The 15,725-nt window shown below is 40.3% G+C and overlaps 1 protein-coding gene across 3 annotated transcripts in view; it reads right to left on the bottom strand.

Annotated features, from left to right (window-relative positions):
* Window positions 1-434: 434 nt before the first annotated feature.
* agtpbp1 (ATP/GTP binding protein 1) overlaps window positions 435-15,725 on the bottom strand; it is a 28,517-nt gene continuing 13,226 nt past the window's right edge. For 2 of the 3 annotated variants that reach the window (XM_034117948.1, XM_034117950.1), the window contains 13 exons: window positions 14,684-15,459; window positions 14,196-14,279; window positions 13,934-14,023; window positions 13,646-13,794; window positions 13,345-13,432; window positions 12,543-12,687; window positions 11,344-11,494; window positions 10,437-10,617; window positions 10,128-10,257; window positions 8,901-9,032; window positions 8,065-8,241; window positions 6,283-6,434; window positions 435-3,093 (listed from right to left, as the gene is read on the bottom strand). In XM_034117948.1, the coding sequence (XP_033973839.1) occupies window positions 2,913-3,093; window positions 6,283-6,434; window positions 8,065-8,241; window positions 8,901-9,032; window positions 10,128-10,257; window positions 10,437-10,617; window positions 11,344-11,494; window positions 12,543-12,687; window positions 13,345-13,432; window positions 13,646-13,794; window positions 13,934-14,023; window positions 14,196-14,279; window positions 14,684-15,459 (2,436 nt within the window). In that variant the 3' untranslated portion in view covers window positions 435-2,912. The remainder of the gene's footprint in view (window positions 3,094-6,282; window positions 6,435-8,064; window positions 8,242-8,900; window positions 9,033-10,127; window positions 10,258-10,436; window positions 10,618-11,343; window positions 11,495-12,542; window positions 12,688-13,344; window positions 13,433-13,645; window positions 13,795-13,933; window positions 14,024-14,195; window positions 14,280-14,683; window positions 15,460-15,725) is intronic. The other variant, XM_034117949.1, reaches the window with a different exon arrangement.

Here is a 15,725-nt window from a genome sequence, read left to right as displayed (position 1 = left end):
CAATGCTGCCATGGCCATACGTATGAGTTCACTGTTCCTCTTGTCCACACTGGCTGTGAATATAAGATAGCCGACTATAAATGTTATTAGTAAAATCCAGTGAGCTTCTTCTGAGGTTAATACTTTTTTATTAACCGATAACTCTGACGGCTGAAGCATCACATTAGCTTTGGTTGAACTTTTAAATGATACAGTATTTAGACCAGAATGAGGTTACTGATTTGATTTAACTATACAACGGATTTAGGAAAGGATCTTTTCAATTCGAACAGGAAGAATAATTACAGCAACAATGGTGTTTTTAATCTAACAAAGTTGCTTGTTTTTTTTACCACAACAAAAGTTATTCCCCACTTAAGCATGCAAAACTCATAAACCCAATACACATAGCCATCAGATTCCTAATACTGTACCTAAATTAACAATTTTCCCTGTATATCTCAAATCTGAATCAGAATACCTTTATTCGTAAAGTGAAAGTATTTAAATTTCACAATTTCAAAGGACGTTTATACCAGTGCTACTGACATTTTTCTCACTGGGTTACTTTGTGGAAAGGGAAATTGCTTTCAGCTCTCACAGAGTGGACGGGGTTTTGAAAATATGAGGGATTGTTTAAAAAAGATCCAGTTTAAACAAATTATCTAAAACAACGTAGGAGGATGAAACTAAAGGTGAAACCTAAACTATGAAAATAAGACCCAGATTTTTTGAAAAGCATTTTCCCTGTTTATGTTTCTGGTTTGTTCTGCCAATAAAAGCGCTGTCTCCCCATAACTCAGTTAGGATCCATTACAGTTCCTCTACCAAGTTTGAGAGGAAGTCTGCAAGAGGACAATTATTAAGAAAAATAAAATACACTTTTACCACATTCACATTTTATTTCCCATGGCTTCCCATTTTCTGCATTACTATCAACCTAAAATGAGTCGCTATCACAGCCTGTTTACCTCAAAACAAACACAAAACAAAAATAACCAGACATAAAAAATTCTACAGACAAACATAAATAAGCAAAGCACACATAATTCAGAGGGACATTTTTCAGATCATATATCCTTTATACACACAGATGCCAGGAACAATGACCTCCCTAGCTATTTCTGTTGTTCATGAGTAAAATCTGAAAGGAAAGAAAGCCGAGAGAAAGAGAAAAACAAGGAAATGAAAGAGGTTGAAGTGACGGAGAGAGAGAACGTGATTGGGTAGAGTGAAGGAGGGTGAGAGCGGATAATCAAATAAGGAGAAACACACTGGAAGAGCATTTGCTGAGCTGAATAATGGAATAACTTAAAACTCCTACACACACACTCACTTTGCACTCATACTCACTCAAAAAGCCTCATATACATACAGGTTTCCATCCCATAAAACAATACTCAATAAATTACAAAATGAAACCAAGAGGAAATAGCCATGCACTCACTGTACAACAGAAACGTACCTTCTCTCCAAGAACAAATAAAAGACATAATCAAACAAACAAACTACATTTTGACTCTCAATACAAAGCACCATCTGTTTATATGCATGGGTGTCTCCTCTGCAAATCCACAAATATACATATAGATTGGAGGAAAGGACAAGAGGGAAACTAAATTCCAGTATGACTTTTAAAACAGCAAAGTATGCGCCAGCTTTGTGCCGGGCTCTGAGAACTTCACATTAGTGAGAGGACTGAAGTTGAAGTTAGCAAACTGTGACATGTAAAGTGTTTGTTTCTCTTTGTTTTGCGTCTATAGTGTTTATCCAAAGTGCAAAAGGGTTTTCTGCTCCCGGCAGCTCATGCGTCTTGTTCGCTACTGCTTTGCCTAACATTATAATACTGTCTATTATTAAAAACAACGAAAACACCAACAGTGCGTGTGTGTATTTTACATTCCGTCTTCATGTTTTATTATGCTGTGCATGAACGAGGACCTCAAACCAGACCTGTATTAGTTAGTTCTTGGTGTGTGTTTTATATCTGCATTTATTTTATACTACAAGGTTTGTCTCGAAGATGTGAACATTCTACATTTAGTAATATAATAGCTTCCATTTTGGATAAAGCAGGGCAAACAGCACTTGGGTGATGGGACCACGTGCGCTGCAGCCAAAGAGGGAGGAGTTAAAGAGAGGATGAGTGAGGTCACAACTCAAGGTAGATCTGAGGAGGTGTTTTTACACACTACACTCAGGATGAAAGAGGATAACCTGCAGCTAAGCTAAGATTGAGCCGTTTGGTCTCCCCATTAAGACAACCACTACCTTGGTTTGTCAGAAAAAAAGGAAAGGAAGTAGGACGCAAGCAAGAAAGGACACAAGGGAGTGTCACCAAAAGGAGTAAAAAGTTAAAGTGCAGACTGAAGAAAGGTAAAGGAAATAAGAAGGCAGGTTGGTTGGATCTCTTATCACCAAACACAGGGTGATGTGAGTGAGGGGTTTAAAAACAGTACCTACAGCAGCTCTGTTACAATAGCACAGCCTCGTCAGGCAGCTTTAGTGTAAGGTCAGCTGTGAGACATGAGCGAGTGGACGCGGGTTCAAGTTAAGGATCTGTGGTGCTGTTTGCTGCTCCGGCTAGATATATACGTGAGTCTCAGAGGCTATATGGTGTCTGAGGTCAGGGGTTACGCTTCATGGAGGTTATAGTATGATGGTGAGAGGTGTGAACATTCATTGAGCGACAGAGTTGTCTCCAGTGGGCCGGCAACACGGATCCGACTGGGAGGAGCACCTCAATGTCGCCTACATAATATCAGTAGGTGTCTATGTAACAGGGTCAGGTGGTGAGCTAAGGTATTTATCGACCAGGCAAAGGGAGGGTCCTGACTACTTCACCTATAAAATATTTAAGATCAGCTTAAAATCCAAGCAGTGACATGTTTATGCTAGTATTGCCAGGTGTAAAGGAGATAAACAGCTCAGCATTATTCCCTGTGATTGGTCTCAGAGTCTGACAGCTGCTCCGGGTGATCAGGGTTTTCTGGGAGTTCGGTGACGTGCTCGGTTTCAGGCTCTCCGTCCTCATCGCCGCTCTCTGCGCTGTAGTCTATCGCCTCCAGAAAGGACGGCTCATCCTCCTCCATCACGTAGGTGGTGGAGCTGCTGCTGGATAACAAAATAAAAGTGTCATTAACTCGTTCTCTGCAAGTTAATGATGTGAACAAGCCTGTCACGGTCAAAGCTCCTCACCTACATCATGTCAGGGCTTTAGGAAAGCTACGGATATTAAACCATGCTAAATGTAGTTTTGCATATAATATTAGAGTATATCATTATTATAAATGACTGTAAAGGTATTTTTTTCAAATAAATAACCCTTATTTTCACATATTGTACTGTATAGAATATAACTGTCCTGTCACTGTCCTTCACTCTGACCTGAACTTACTGGAGGAAACTAAAAGCTCTCAGATTTCACGGAGTGAAAGACCAATCTGAAATGAGTTTCATGGTCCTTTCAAATGCACTTCTGAGAAACCCACTTCTTGAAATCACTTCTCAAACATAGCACGAGGTGGGCATTCAAAATGTGGCATTAACAATATGCAAGTTCATTTGAATAAACTGGCATTGTACGACCTTTGCTTTAAATCAATGATGTGTTTAGTTTAAATGATAGAATCTTTCATTCTAAACTATAGAAAATTATATAGTCTTTAGTTTATAAAAGGATGTTTTTTTTATCTGACTAACAATCAAACCCTAATGTTCTGACTTTCCACTAATCGAGTATTTTACATAACAGACACTATGTACATCAACTACAATATTATACATATCAAGATACATATTTTTTTAATAGAAGCTGGTCACAAAGGGTGCTGTGACTTATGAGGCGGTTTTTCTCCTCCTGTGGGTCTTAATGGTTAAATGGTTGCTGGTTGGTTGAGGTTTTAGTGGCTTTAGTGGCTTTTTAATGGTGTTAATGGGCTGAAATGTGATCCCAAGGAGACAGTCGATCAGGGGGGCTCAGACAATGATCTCCCACCAAGCTGAGCTGTGAGAGTGCATCAGAGAGAGAAACTGTGCGTCAGTAAATCTACAGTAAATGTGTGTGTGTGTTTGAGTGTGTGTGTAATGATGTGGATGGACAGAATATTGTCCAAACAGATAATGAGAGTTGTGAGTTAACCATTACAGGCCATTATAGAAATACCAAACCCAATTTCTGCTTGCTTTGTGTTACACATTCTGTCACCACCAACTTTAGCCATCTCTACATACAATCCATCATAAACATTCAAACCAAAATGACCTTTATTCGCCTGAGGATAAACTTCGACACATACGTATGCACTGTAAGCAAACACTTACAGTACATACGTACGTCTCTCAATGCCTTCCTTAAAAGCAAACAAAAACACACCCATACCCGTAGCCATCCATTTACTCACTCCGAGACACCCAGTTTATTTGCAGACGTCTCCCAAAGGCCACAATATCATTGTTGAGCTGACCTATTAAATGCTAAGTGGTACCATACCAAGCTCTGTGCATAAAACCATAAACCTGGGTTGAGAGCAACAAATCCCAAGGGATATTCATAAAAAAACACACACAAATACACTTTTGGAGCCCCTTAATGATCAGACACATGAATGATGAATGCATGTATCAATATTAGAGTAGAGTAGGTTAGCAGGAGAGAGAGGGAGACACAGAGGGATGTGAGCATTAAGTGGTTTGGAGCTTAAAGCCATTCTTTCAAACCGACTGCCTTAACAAATCTGTGGAGGAGACAACGCTGACGTTACAAAATAAAAAATAAATTAAGATAACCTTGGTGGTCACGGCTTGGGTTTGGCCGAGTTTAATAATTGATCTGTGTGGTGATGAACTCAAGTACAATTTAATCTGTATGGACCTCATGCTACTGAGGGGGGAATTGTAATAGAGTTGACGAACAGTTAAGCTTTGTGGTCATTTATGAGGATGTTTCAGGGAAATGTTGCTCATAGTTTTGAGCTATTTCTTGAATTATGGATGAAGACTCTAGAAACCTTATTGTAACTAATATCTTACAACGGTCTGTGATCCCATTTTGATCATTATTTAAGAGCAGGAACATAATGTTCCTAATGTGTCTTTCTCTTATGTTCTGGGCCATCTTAGGCTCTCTCTGATGGCACCAAAACCATCCTAAATATTGGTATATCAACCTAATATTTAATGACTTTTCCTAATTTTAGCAAGAGCAGTGTTTGGCTAAGGGGATGATTATGATTTGAATACTTTCTATTTTTGCAATTGTTATTAACTAAAACAAACATGTAGTTGATAAAGTGCCGCAAGCTAACTTGGAATAATCTATATACTAGGTTATAATATATATAATAAATCGCTTAATTGTATAGCTTAGAAATGTATAAAGTTATAACTTCAATGGCATGTTCTCAGAGCCCAAAACTACAGATTTCTTCATGAACCACTGGATGACCAAGAATGAGAAACTATTATACATTGTATTTGACTGATTAGCATTTGTCTATTAGTTAAACATATTTGAATGCTGCTGTCCCCTGAAGGCATCGGCACATAAGTGATGAGGACTTGCTCGGCCACTGTTCACTTTAATATATTGCTTTCCTACTTTGTGCTTATATATTCCAGCAATGAGCAACTATACAGGAAGGCAGTGTACTCATTTGAATGTGCATTTAATCCACATGGTACCACCCTGTGTACTGTGGCCTTGAATAGCCTCAGCGTGTAGGTGTTAATGGTTTAAAAAGACAGTGTGATGTTTTACGCTCTTTTAGAGAAAAAAAGACTTTGCTGACAATTATTCATACCCATTCCCCTCTCAATCCAGAGTTTTCATTATACTCCTCACATGATCATTGATAGAATGTCACACAGGAACTGTGCATAATGCGAGCCTTCATGTGTTTCTTGAGTAGTGCTTCAGAGGAGGAGCGGAGTGACAGTCACACCGCTGAGTATCAGCGCCAAGAGGGAGGACGTGTCTGGCAGTGAGGAGGGGGATTTGTGCAGATAGAAAGGAAAACAGTCTGTAGCCACTTTACTGTTTTCCAGGTGGAATTTATGGCAACAGAAGAGACTTCCCAACTCAGATATCTTGGGGATGCTGAGAAACAATAGAAGTAACTAAATAATTGGTTTGTGATTTCTGTAGTGTTAGCTTCTTGTTTCCATGAGACCACAGACTATAGTCCTAAATGGTGTGTGTGTGTGTGTGTGTGTGTGTGTGTGTGTGTGTGTGTGTGTGTGTGTGTGTGTGTGTGTGTGTGTGTGTGTGTGTGTGTGTGTGTGTGTGTGTGTGTGTGTACTAACCTGACCACTTTAGTGTGCGGCCCGATGATATCGCTCTCTAAATCCAGCAGGTGTTGGTGATTGCGGAGCCCCGTAAGCCTCTTCAGCCTCAGCAGGGCCACGCAGAACTGAGCTCCCATCTCCTCCAGCTCCCTGGTGCCGATCTGAAGACCCTGAACACAACACGAGTACATGTACATCAGAGAAATATACAGACTAGGTGAATACTGATATGTTCACCAGGTCTAACTATGGCACAGAGAAAGCCACAATCCTCAAACTTGCAAGCAAAGTTCATGAACTTTTCCAACTTAGACCTAAAAAAAATATATTTTAAAAGTCCAACAGGAATATAATTTAAATGGCTGCTGGGGTTTTTACAGTTGCTCGGGTGCCTGGGGATGGAGCCGTTGTCCATCTTCAAACGGCCCAATTCTCAATGCTGGAAAGCAGTTGCTGAGCAAACTTTTCATGTTGAAACATGATAGTATATTTCATTTGCAGGAAGCACACATTCAAAAGCATTTGCACTCACACCTACAACCCTAACAAAGTCTTCTCAGTGCTGTACAATCATTCAAGTAAATGAATACTCACTGAGGGACACACATACAGAGCTTAACCCCGATTCAACCAACAAAACTTTCATGTTTCCATTTCCCCAGAGCGGAGCTAGGGACATCTAAACTTGGCCTGGCCACAGAGATATGCAGCCCCGATTCAGGAGACATTAGTTCCTGCACATCTGGACAAACACTTCTACACAAGTGGGGGGGCTAATCAGTGCCAAAATGGCTTCCCTATACTGCCTCTGAATATGAAAGATGTTGACATTGGCCAAATTCAGTGAAAAGGAAATCATCTGCGGTGAAGAGACAGTGAGAGAGAAGAAAGAGAAGTGAAGAGGTCAGCGGAAAGCTGGAGAAAAGACAGAGAGGAGGTAATACAAAGTGAGAAAACAGGACTGCAGCTCCACCTGCTGGACATTTGGAGATTTAAAGGTGGGGTAAGTAATTCACTTCAGAAACACTTTTTGTTATATTCCATGGAATGCTCTTAACATCCCGATAGCAATGAATACATGAAATGCTTTGACAAAAAATACATTAAAATATGTCATCTGTGGAAGCCGTGGCGCTGTAAAAAGCAAGACCAATCATTTTCACCGGCCCGGCTAAAATAACTGGATGGCCTACCTGCCTGTCAGCCTTCCATCTGTGCACAAACTTATCTCGTGCCCTCATTGGTCATGTGCGCGTTCGTGTGTGTTGGAGGAGGGGCTCTGTAAGGAAGTCTGAAGGAAGGGGCAGATTTTTTTCGGCTGCATACTTTCAAATTCTAGCGCACTCGAGCTGGTTTCTCCATTCTTACCTACCCTACAGTACCTTTAAGCAGAGGTGGAAGAAGTACTAAGATTGTGTACTTAAGTAAACGTAGAAGCACCAGAGTCTAGTAATACTCTGTTACAAGTAAAAGCCATGCAATCAAAATGTTATTCAAGTGAAAGTACAAAAGTATTGTCATCAAAATATACTTAGTAATATAGTGTTATCAAAGGTAGTAAAGGTGCAGCTAATTTTGACTGGTTTTGTATACTTCAGGGTAGCTTGTGAATGATAATCCAGGGGTAACTAAAGTCTTATTTAAGTGTTGTTTATATTTTACATAATAGTAACTAAAGGCACTAAAGAAATTAAGTGGAGAAAAAGCGATTTACCTCTGAATTGTAGTGCAGGAGAAGTACAAAGAAGCAAAACATTGAATTACTTAAGTGTCTTTCTGTAATTTAAAATAAAAGCTTACCTTATATTTTCCCTGGTCACAGCCACAGAGCGTGCTCTCCATGGTGTAGCTGCGTTGCACTCCTATCTCTCTCCACACAACAACACGGGCGGTTGACTCTTTGGATCGCTCCACAACAAAACTACAGCTCCCCATGCTGAAGGCCGGGGCGATCTGGGACAGGATCTTAGGAAGGGCCTGAAAAACACATCCAATTGTTGAGGTTTGTGGGCAAAAGAGCATCAAGGGGCAGATGATAAAGTCATTTTATTGTAGGGACCCACAACTGTTTTTTAAGCAAAGAATGGCTTAAGTACAGAGCAGTGGCTTAAGAAAGCTTATGCTGCTGTTATCCAAAAACGCTTGCTGTGGCCGGTAGCCTAAAGCCACATGTCCACCAGAAAAATCTGTAATGAAATGGCATTTCTATTAGCATTATGCTGAGCGAAAAACATTTGTTTGCTATCCAGCATAAAAAGACAAACTGATCTTGACCTGCCCAGCTGGTGAACGGAAATAAAAAATAAGTTCTACCCCACTGCAGAGCATTCAAGGTGAACTACTGAAGTAAATCACATCTGGACATGTAAATCATATAAGAGCTGGCATCGAAACACAAAATAAATAGATGGAATTCAAAATGGTTCTACAATCTTTTGCTAATTGGGGGAAAAATATTTCAATGCAAACTTAACAGTAAGGGGGTTGACATGTGCTGATGTAAATATCAAATACTCCAACAGCATCTCTTTTCTGTAAACTTAGTGGAGGTTATCTCTTTGTGCCGAGTTTGATTTAATTATTATTCAGTGATGTGAGAACAGTAATCTGAACAGGAGGGGTGTGTGTGTGTTTACCCTGTATCCAAGGTCCTCCTGTAAGTCACTGGACGTGGCGCTGATATTGGACTGCCAGACGGTCTCCTTCACACTGCAGCCGTACATGAACACATTCTTCTTCCTCGAATGGCCGTGGTAGTCGCAATAGACCTACACACACACACACACACACACACACACACACACACACACACACACACACACACACACACACACACACACACACACACACACACACACCACACACACACACACACACACACATCTACACACACACACACACACACACCACTACACACACACACCACACACACCACCCACACACACACACACACACACACACCACACACCACACAACACACACCACACACACATCACACCCACACACACACACACACCACACACACACACACACACACACACACACACCCAACACACACACACCACACATCCACACACACATCACACACACACACACACACACACAACACACACACACACACACACACAACACACACACACACAACACACACACACACACACACACACACACACACACACACACACACACACACACACACACACACACACACACACACACACACACACACACACACACACACACACACACAGGAGGGAAAGGATTATGATCAGGATGTATATGGCAGTGATCCAAATGGGCTTAATTTCCTCCTCCTTTATTTGTATTGTTTCAAATAAACTATACAAATAATGGGTTGAATACAAATCCTTAGAGATAGTTACAATAGTGTAATTTAATTCACTGTATCTTCTTTAAATACACTGTGATATTGTGTTATAATGGCTGTAAATGTCAATAGTACTACAGTGTTACTTCTCATACATCTCAAAATACATTTTTTCTCAGGTTTATTTCCAGAGGAAGGACAGCGACCTCACCTTGCTTTGTGTTATAAAGTCATCACCCTTTGTACAGTAAAAAAATCTCTCATCAAATATATATATATCTAACATTGCTGACACACAGTGTAGTGCAGAGGGCAATGAAGGCTGTTGTGTATGGTATATGCTTTAATGCCTGAATGTGTTGATTTGATCATGTGTGGAAATGCAGCAAAACGGAGTGTGCAGCTACAACAGGAGAAGTGGCACACGCTTTAGGAAGACGTTAAGAGTGGTTCTTTATTCTTCCCGAGGAAAGATGAGGCAGCAAAGCACAAATGCCCCCAAAGAGAAGACAGTCAAGTTAATTGGAGGTCATACCAGTGGTGCTCTTTGTATGTGTGCAAGGTACTGCAGCAGGCTCTTAGTGTGGTAGATGGTGGGGTGGAGCTCAAGGTTGGGACTCTGCCACTGGCGATTCAAATCCTCTCCACTCAGAGAACAACGATGACTACAGCAGAAGAGGGGAAGGACAGAGAGTGAAGGAGAGCAGAGCCACAGCTGGAGAATCCTTCAGTACAAGGCTTTGTGTGTGTTAATGAAAATAAAGCTGTGGTCAACGTGCACCGTATCTTCAGTGTGTGTACTTGAAAGCTGTTAATGTGTGTGTGCATTTCTCTTTTTACTCACTTTCCATTCACTACTCCATCAGGGTTAAGCATGGGGACTATTTTAAAGATGTATGACTCTCTCAGACTGCCTGCTAGTGGGCTGCTGCCCATCAGGAACTCCAGTGTGCCCTTCATTACCCAGCTGGCGTTGGTCTCCCCAGGGTGCACTCTGGCCGACAGGAAGATCAACGGACGGTTCCCTGAGGAGCAAGATAAAGGGAGAAAGAGGGGGGAGGAGAGTGAAAGAATGAGAGAAAATAGACTGATTGTTCAATTCAAAGTTTTTACAGCTGAGGAACAGCATCAGTAAACTACAGGGGACAAAAAAACAGTTTGGTAAGCATTGGCATGCTCCGATACCCCAGGGCTTTTCTAATGTATTAATAACAAGCCTTTGTTTTAAATAAATAAGCGTTAGAAAATAAAATGTGTGTCAATTATTAGAGAATATTTTAGAGGAAATCTTGGCAAAACTATCCATGAGCCAGGCATCATGCATCACCAAAATGACCAGATTATATTTGTCAGGCTGGCAATACAACAGCCATTTAATGTTAAGATATTATGGCATATTACAAAAGGTTTCAAGCTGCCAGCTGTTACCAGGTTATCTGACAAAAATACATTTTTAAACACCTATATCAGTTTCCATACTGATGTGATCAAAAGGATGCTGTATATAAAACCTTTCCCATGATGACTCAATGATTTTGAAGGTTCTTTTCGCCAGGATAATCCATTCAGTATTAATACTGAGAATGGAAGTCCTAGCTCAAACAATATAAATATATCATACAGTAGTCATAGTCTGCAGTCTGCTGATCAAGTTTAACGATTTATTAAAAATCCTGAAGCTGCAAATCTCCTGCTCGGTATGGAGGTGATGGTGAGCAAATAAAAAAAAACGCATTCAGTGATTAACTTACTGAATTGACAGATGTGATCATTGGAGTTGGACTCTGGCATGGCAGTGATGGTGAGAAGGGGGCAGCTGTTTCCTCCCAAAGTTTCACACAGGACGTCCTGTCTCAGGTAGATATGAGGGGTTCTATAAGCCTCCAGTTTGGACAGGTGCATCTGAGGACACAAGGACAAGTTATATTTTGCACACTAACATTATGTACAACTTTCATTTTAGCCCCCATCCCTCCTGGGTTCTTAACAAGTTAGTGTGTATTATTGTTGTTGCACTGGCTGTTTGATTAAGTGATTCAGATTGAGCTTTACTATTGTGTTTTGTATTATAAGTCACTCTGTATAAAAAGGCAGGGAAATGCAATAATCAAAACAAAACTATTCAAATAATGAGTGTTCAGTAGTTTGAAAGCACAGTAGTTATTTGAGCTGAGATTTTAATCAATTATAAGTGATACAGCAAGGGAAACACAACAGTGGACTCCTTTAAGAGGCGAGAGCATCTGTGGTCATACTGTGGTTTATGAAGTGATTGATTACATTTGACATTTTTGTAGGGGCAAAACTATTACAGGGTATATGCAGGAATCCTGAAGTCAAATGTAATACCTTTTAAGACCTTTTTTAAGACCCGTTCCATACATTTTAAGACCTCATCGCCACTTCGAGTTTTAACCGGTTACATTGGCGACACACTTTACTATATACAGTATTGATTGTCCTTCCTCCTTATCTTCCAACCATTTGGACGCAAACTTGCATTTCCCCATAACGATGTTGTTTAACAACCGGCGTAAACGGGCCTTCGCACGCTATCAAGCAGTGAGCGCGCGATGTCCTGTTCAGATGACGTCAAATCCAACGGGATGCCATAAATAAACTACAAAGAATCCCACTACACACCTACGCAATGATTACATTCAGGCAGACTGTAGAATACAACCTCTTTGGACAATTTATATACTTATTGAAAACAAGCTACAAAATGTAATACCTTGGAAAATGCCGTTTAATACTTTTAAATTATTTTTAATAGCCTTCATTTTCGCTAAATTGATTTATCAACTTTTAATACTTTTTAAGACCCCGCGGACACCCTGTATTACAAGCTAACTATGTGGTTAGGAGGGGAAGTACAGTTGTAAATGGTCTTGGATTTGTATAAATAATAATGCTCTCTAGTTTACAAACAGTGTTATTATAGAACTACCTTAAGAGTGGAGTATGTATAAGGGTAATGGTAGGCGAAGTAGCAGACGTCATCCTTATGGCTGAAGCTCGTGCTGAAGGTCATCGTATAATAAGACTTTCCTTTCTGACCACCAGCTGCAATGGAACTCCTGGCAAAGTGATTCCTGCAGAAGGAAGAACATTTTATGAGTAACGGTTTCATAATATCACACTCAAACTTCTGCTCAGTTTAAAATGTTGGAGTTTTATCTCTGTACATTGCATACATTCTTTATACTGTATTCTTTATATTCTATTTTTATTGTTGCATCCTTATAAAGAGGACAAACGCATCTATGATAGTGTCTAAAAACTAAACCCCAAAAGCCCTAAAACTGAACATTATAGCCATCATTTAGAGAATGTTAATGTATAGCAGTAAATTGTAATGACTTGCATAGTACAAGTGTATCTCATAAAATGGCTTCTAAGTGCATGTAGAATTATACATGCAGTACTTTCTAAATATGCGGTGCAATTTGTGAAAAAAGGGTGTAAAGCGTCTATCACACTTTTTTTTTTCTACCTAAAGGATTCTTTTCAAAGATGTTGCAGTACTTAGTACACTAATAACTCATAATAACGGTGTCAGTGTAGCAAGCAATAAACTAGTCGAGAGTGCTTTATAGCTGCTGTTTATAAAACATATAAATATACAAGGTACTTCTAAACTGCAGCACAGCGGCCGCATTATGGAAAATTGGTAAGTTGTATTAAACTACTGGAACTCTTATTAAAAAAGTTGTTTCTGCCTTTCCACTCTCCCCATAGAGTGCACCTACTTGTAGTAACAGATGTCTGTTCCTGTTCTGACCCAGCGAGGCTTGCCGCTGATCGCCTCCTGCACAGAGTACATCAGCACCTGCATGCCTGAACACACACACACAGTCAAACAGATGCACACACACACACACTAGTTTTAGTTATAGGTTAACGTATACTGTGTCCTTTTTTAAGCAATGATATGGATGCTAGGTCAATTCAATACAGTCTCATTTAATCTAATATTCAGAAAAGAAAATATTCTGTCAAATGGAGGATAACGTACTAAAACAATGTTTTACATGTTGTTGTGTATCTCACCATAGTTGAACTGGCTGTTGGACTTCTCAGAGTTGATAATGTTGAAGCGGTAGGTGGCTCCGACACGCATGCCACTCACCTCAAAGTAGAACCACTGGTGGTAGTGATTACTGTTGATGTCTGAATTCAGCACAAGGTCATACTCATATCTGGAAAAACACACAGTAAAATATAGTAAACGTTGGTTGTCCAAAGCTTAATGATATTGAAAGGTGACTTAATTAAAACTGCATTGTGGACTTCTACTACTTCCCATTTAACTGATTCAATGAATAAATAAATACTTACTTCCTAACTTGAACTGCCTTCCTGAGGTTTCCAGACTCAAACTGAGAGTTGAACTTCAGTGATTCACCATCATCTTCCACCACAGGACAACTGAACAAAACAAAATGTGGGTTATAGATTGAGGTAATCTCCTTTGAAAATGTCACAGTATTCAACAGAATCAGACAAATGACAAAAGGGTAGCTTAGAAATATGTCTTGGTCCGTTTAGACTGCAAAGCATGCAATACTTTACGTTATCAGACTCTGTAAGAGGGACTCACCTGGGAATGTCTAGGTCATAAACTACTTTATCCACAATATCATTAGGATGGATTAACCTCTCGATGTCCTGGAATATTTTAGACCTGCAGGATTACACCAAAAAAAACAGATTCATGGTTAATACAATGGAACCACACATAGGTTATTCATAACAAAATACTGTTTATTAATAAGGATGAATGCAATAAGCTGTAAAAAAAAAAATGCCTTTACCCACAACCATGGCCTTAAAGACAAAGCAAAGCTAGAAGTGTAAACTGTAGCTCACATTCAGTGTCTAATACAGTAAATATTATAAAGAGAACATTTTTGTTTTTTCTTATTAATCTGTGTGGCACGGAAAACACAATAGTACACTGTAGTTTCAGTTTTCTACTGATTGCATGGTTTCTAATTTAATATTCAAGTTTTGTATTATCTGAATCCCCTTTTTAGTTTATTTGCTAAATCATTTCTGCATATCACATTTTTTAGAATAGGGCCTCACCTCTGAACACCATAAACTCTCTCCTGAAGGGGTTCCCTAAATGTTGGGGGTACATGTCCGAAGTAGTCTGGGTAAGCCACTTCTGCGTACTGGGGTACGGAGTGCGTTCCCTTCACCATCTCCACATAGAGGTCGGGGTCGTGCAGCGGGAGCAGCAGCGCAGTGTCTGGCACCTCCAAAACGGCTCCTTCCCCCCCCTCATCCTCGGCACCCTCTGAGCCACACTCTGAACCCAGGTTACTGCCGCTGCCTCCTCCCACACGTCGGGTAGCAATACCTCCCAAAAGCAGAGGAGACTGAATGTGTCTCGTGGCATTGACTGGGGATCCATCTTGTTTGAGTCCCCTTCCTCCTTCTTCTCCTGAGTTCAGGGCCCCCTCCTGTTCTAGAGAGATACACTCAAACACATTTGCTAGGTCTTGTTCAATCATCTGCCCTTGAGATGGAGGCCTGGCGAGGGAGGGCAATGTTGTACGTGCGTCGGGGGAAGGAATGTGGGCCTCCTCTTTTTTGTCTTGGTCCTTGGTGAGGTGGATGGTGTCCAGTTCTAGAGGTGTGAGAGGGGGAGCAGGAGTGGGAGCTGAAGGAGCCGGCAGGGGGGGCTGTCCTTTGGTTGGGTTGCAATCCTCCTGAGAGCTCAATGTGTGGGCGTGCTTTGGGGACAGCGCTTGAGCTGTGGGCACTATGATTGGCCGAGAGGATCGATTTGAGGCGGACGATGAGGAGAAATATGATGATGTGGTAGAGAGATTCTTTGAGGATTCAAAGTTATAACCCTGCAGGAATAAGATGTGGCGATGAGTAATACAATGTGGTAGAGACCTCACACTCAATCCATTACAATAAAATTGAAGATCTACCAATAACAATACAAACAATGAGCAATACTTAGCGTAAGGGTAAAATGGATTAATCTCATTGTAATAACATCAATCATAGTAACATAAAGGACAAATGAAACATGAAAATAAAACAGTTGTAAATGGTAAAATACATTTCTCAAGCTAACAATCATATGATTAAAAAAAGGAAAATAAAAACT

This window comes from Trematomus bernacchii, unplaced genomic scaffold (assembly GCF_902827165.1).
Source record: "Trematomus bernacchii unplaced genomic scaffold, fTreBer1.1, whole genome shotgun sequence".
Classification (NCBI taxonomy): domain Eukaryota; kingdom Metazoa; phylum Chordata; class Actinopteri; order Perciformes; family Nototheniidae; genus Trematomus; species Trematomus bernacchii.
Note: the sequence above shows the minus strand (reverse complement) of the source record. Positions and strands in the feature narration are given on the sequence as shown.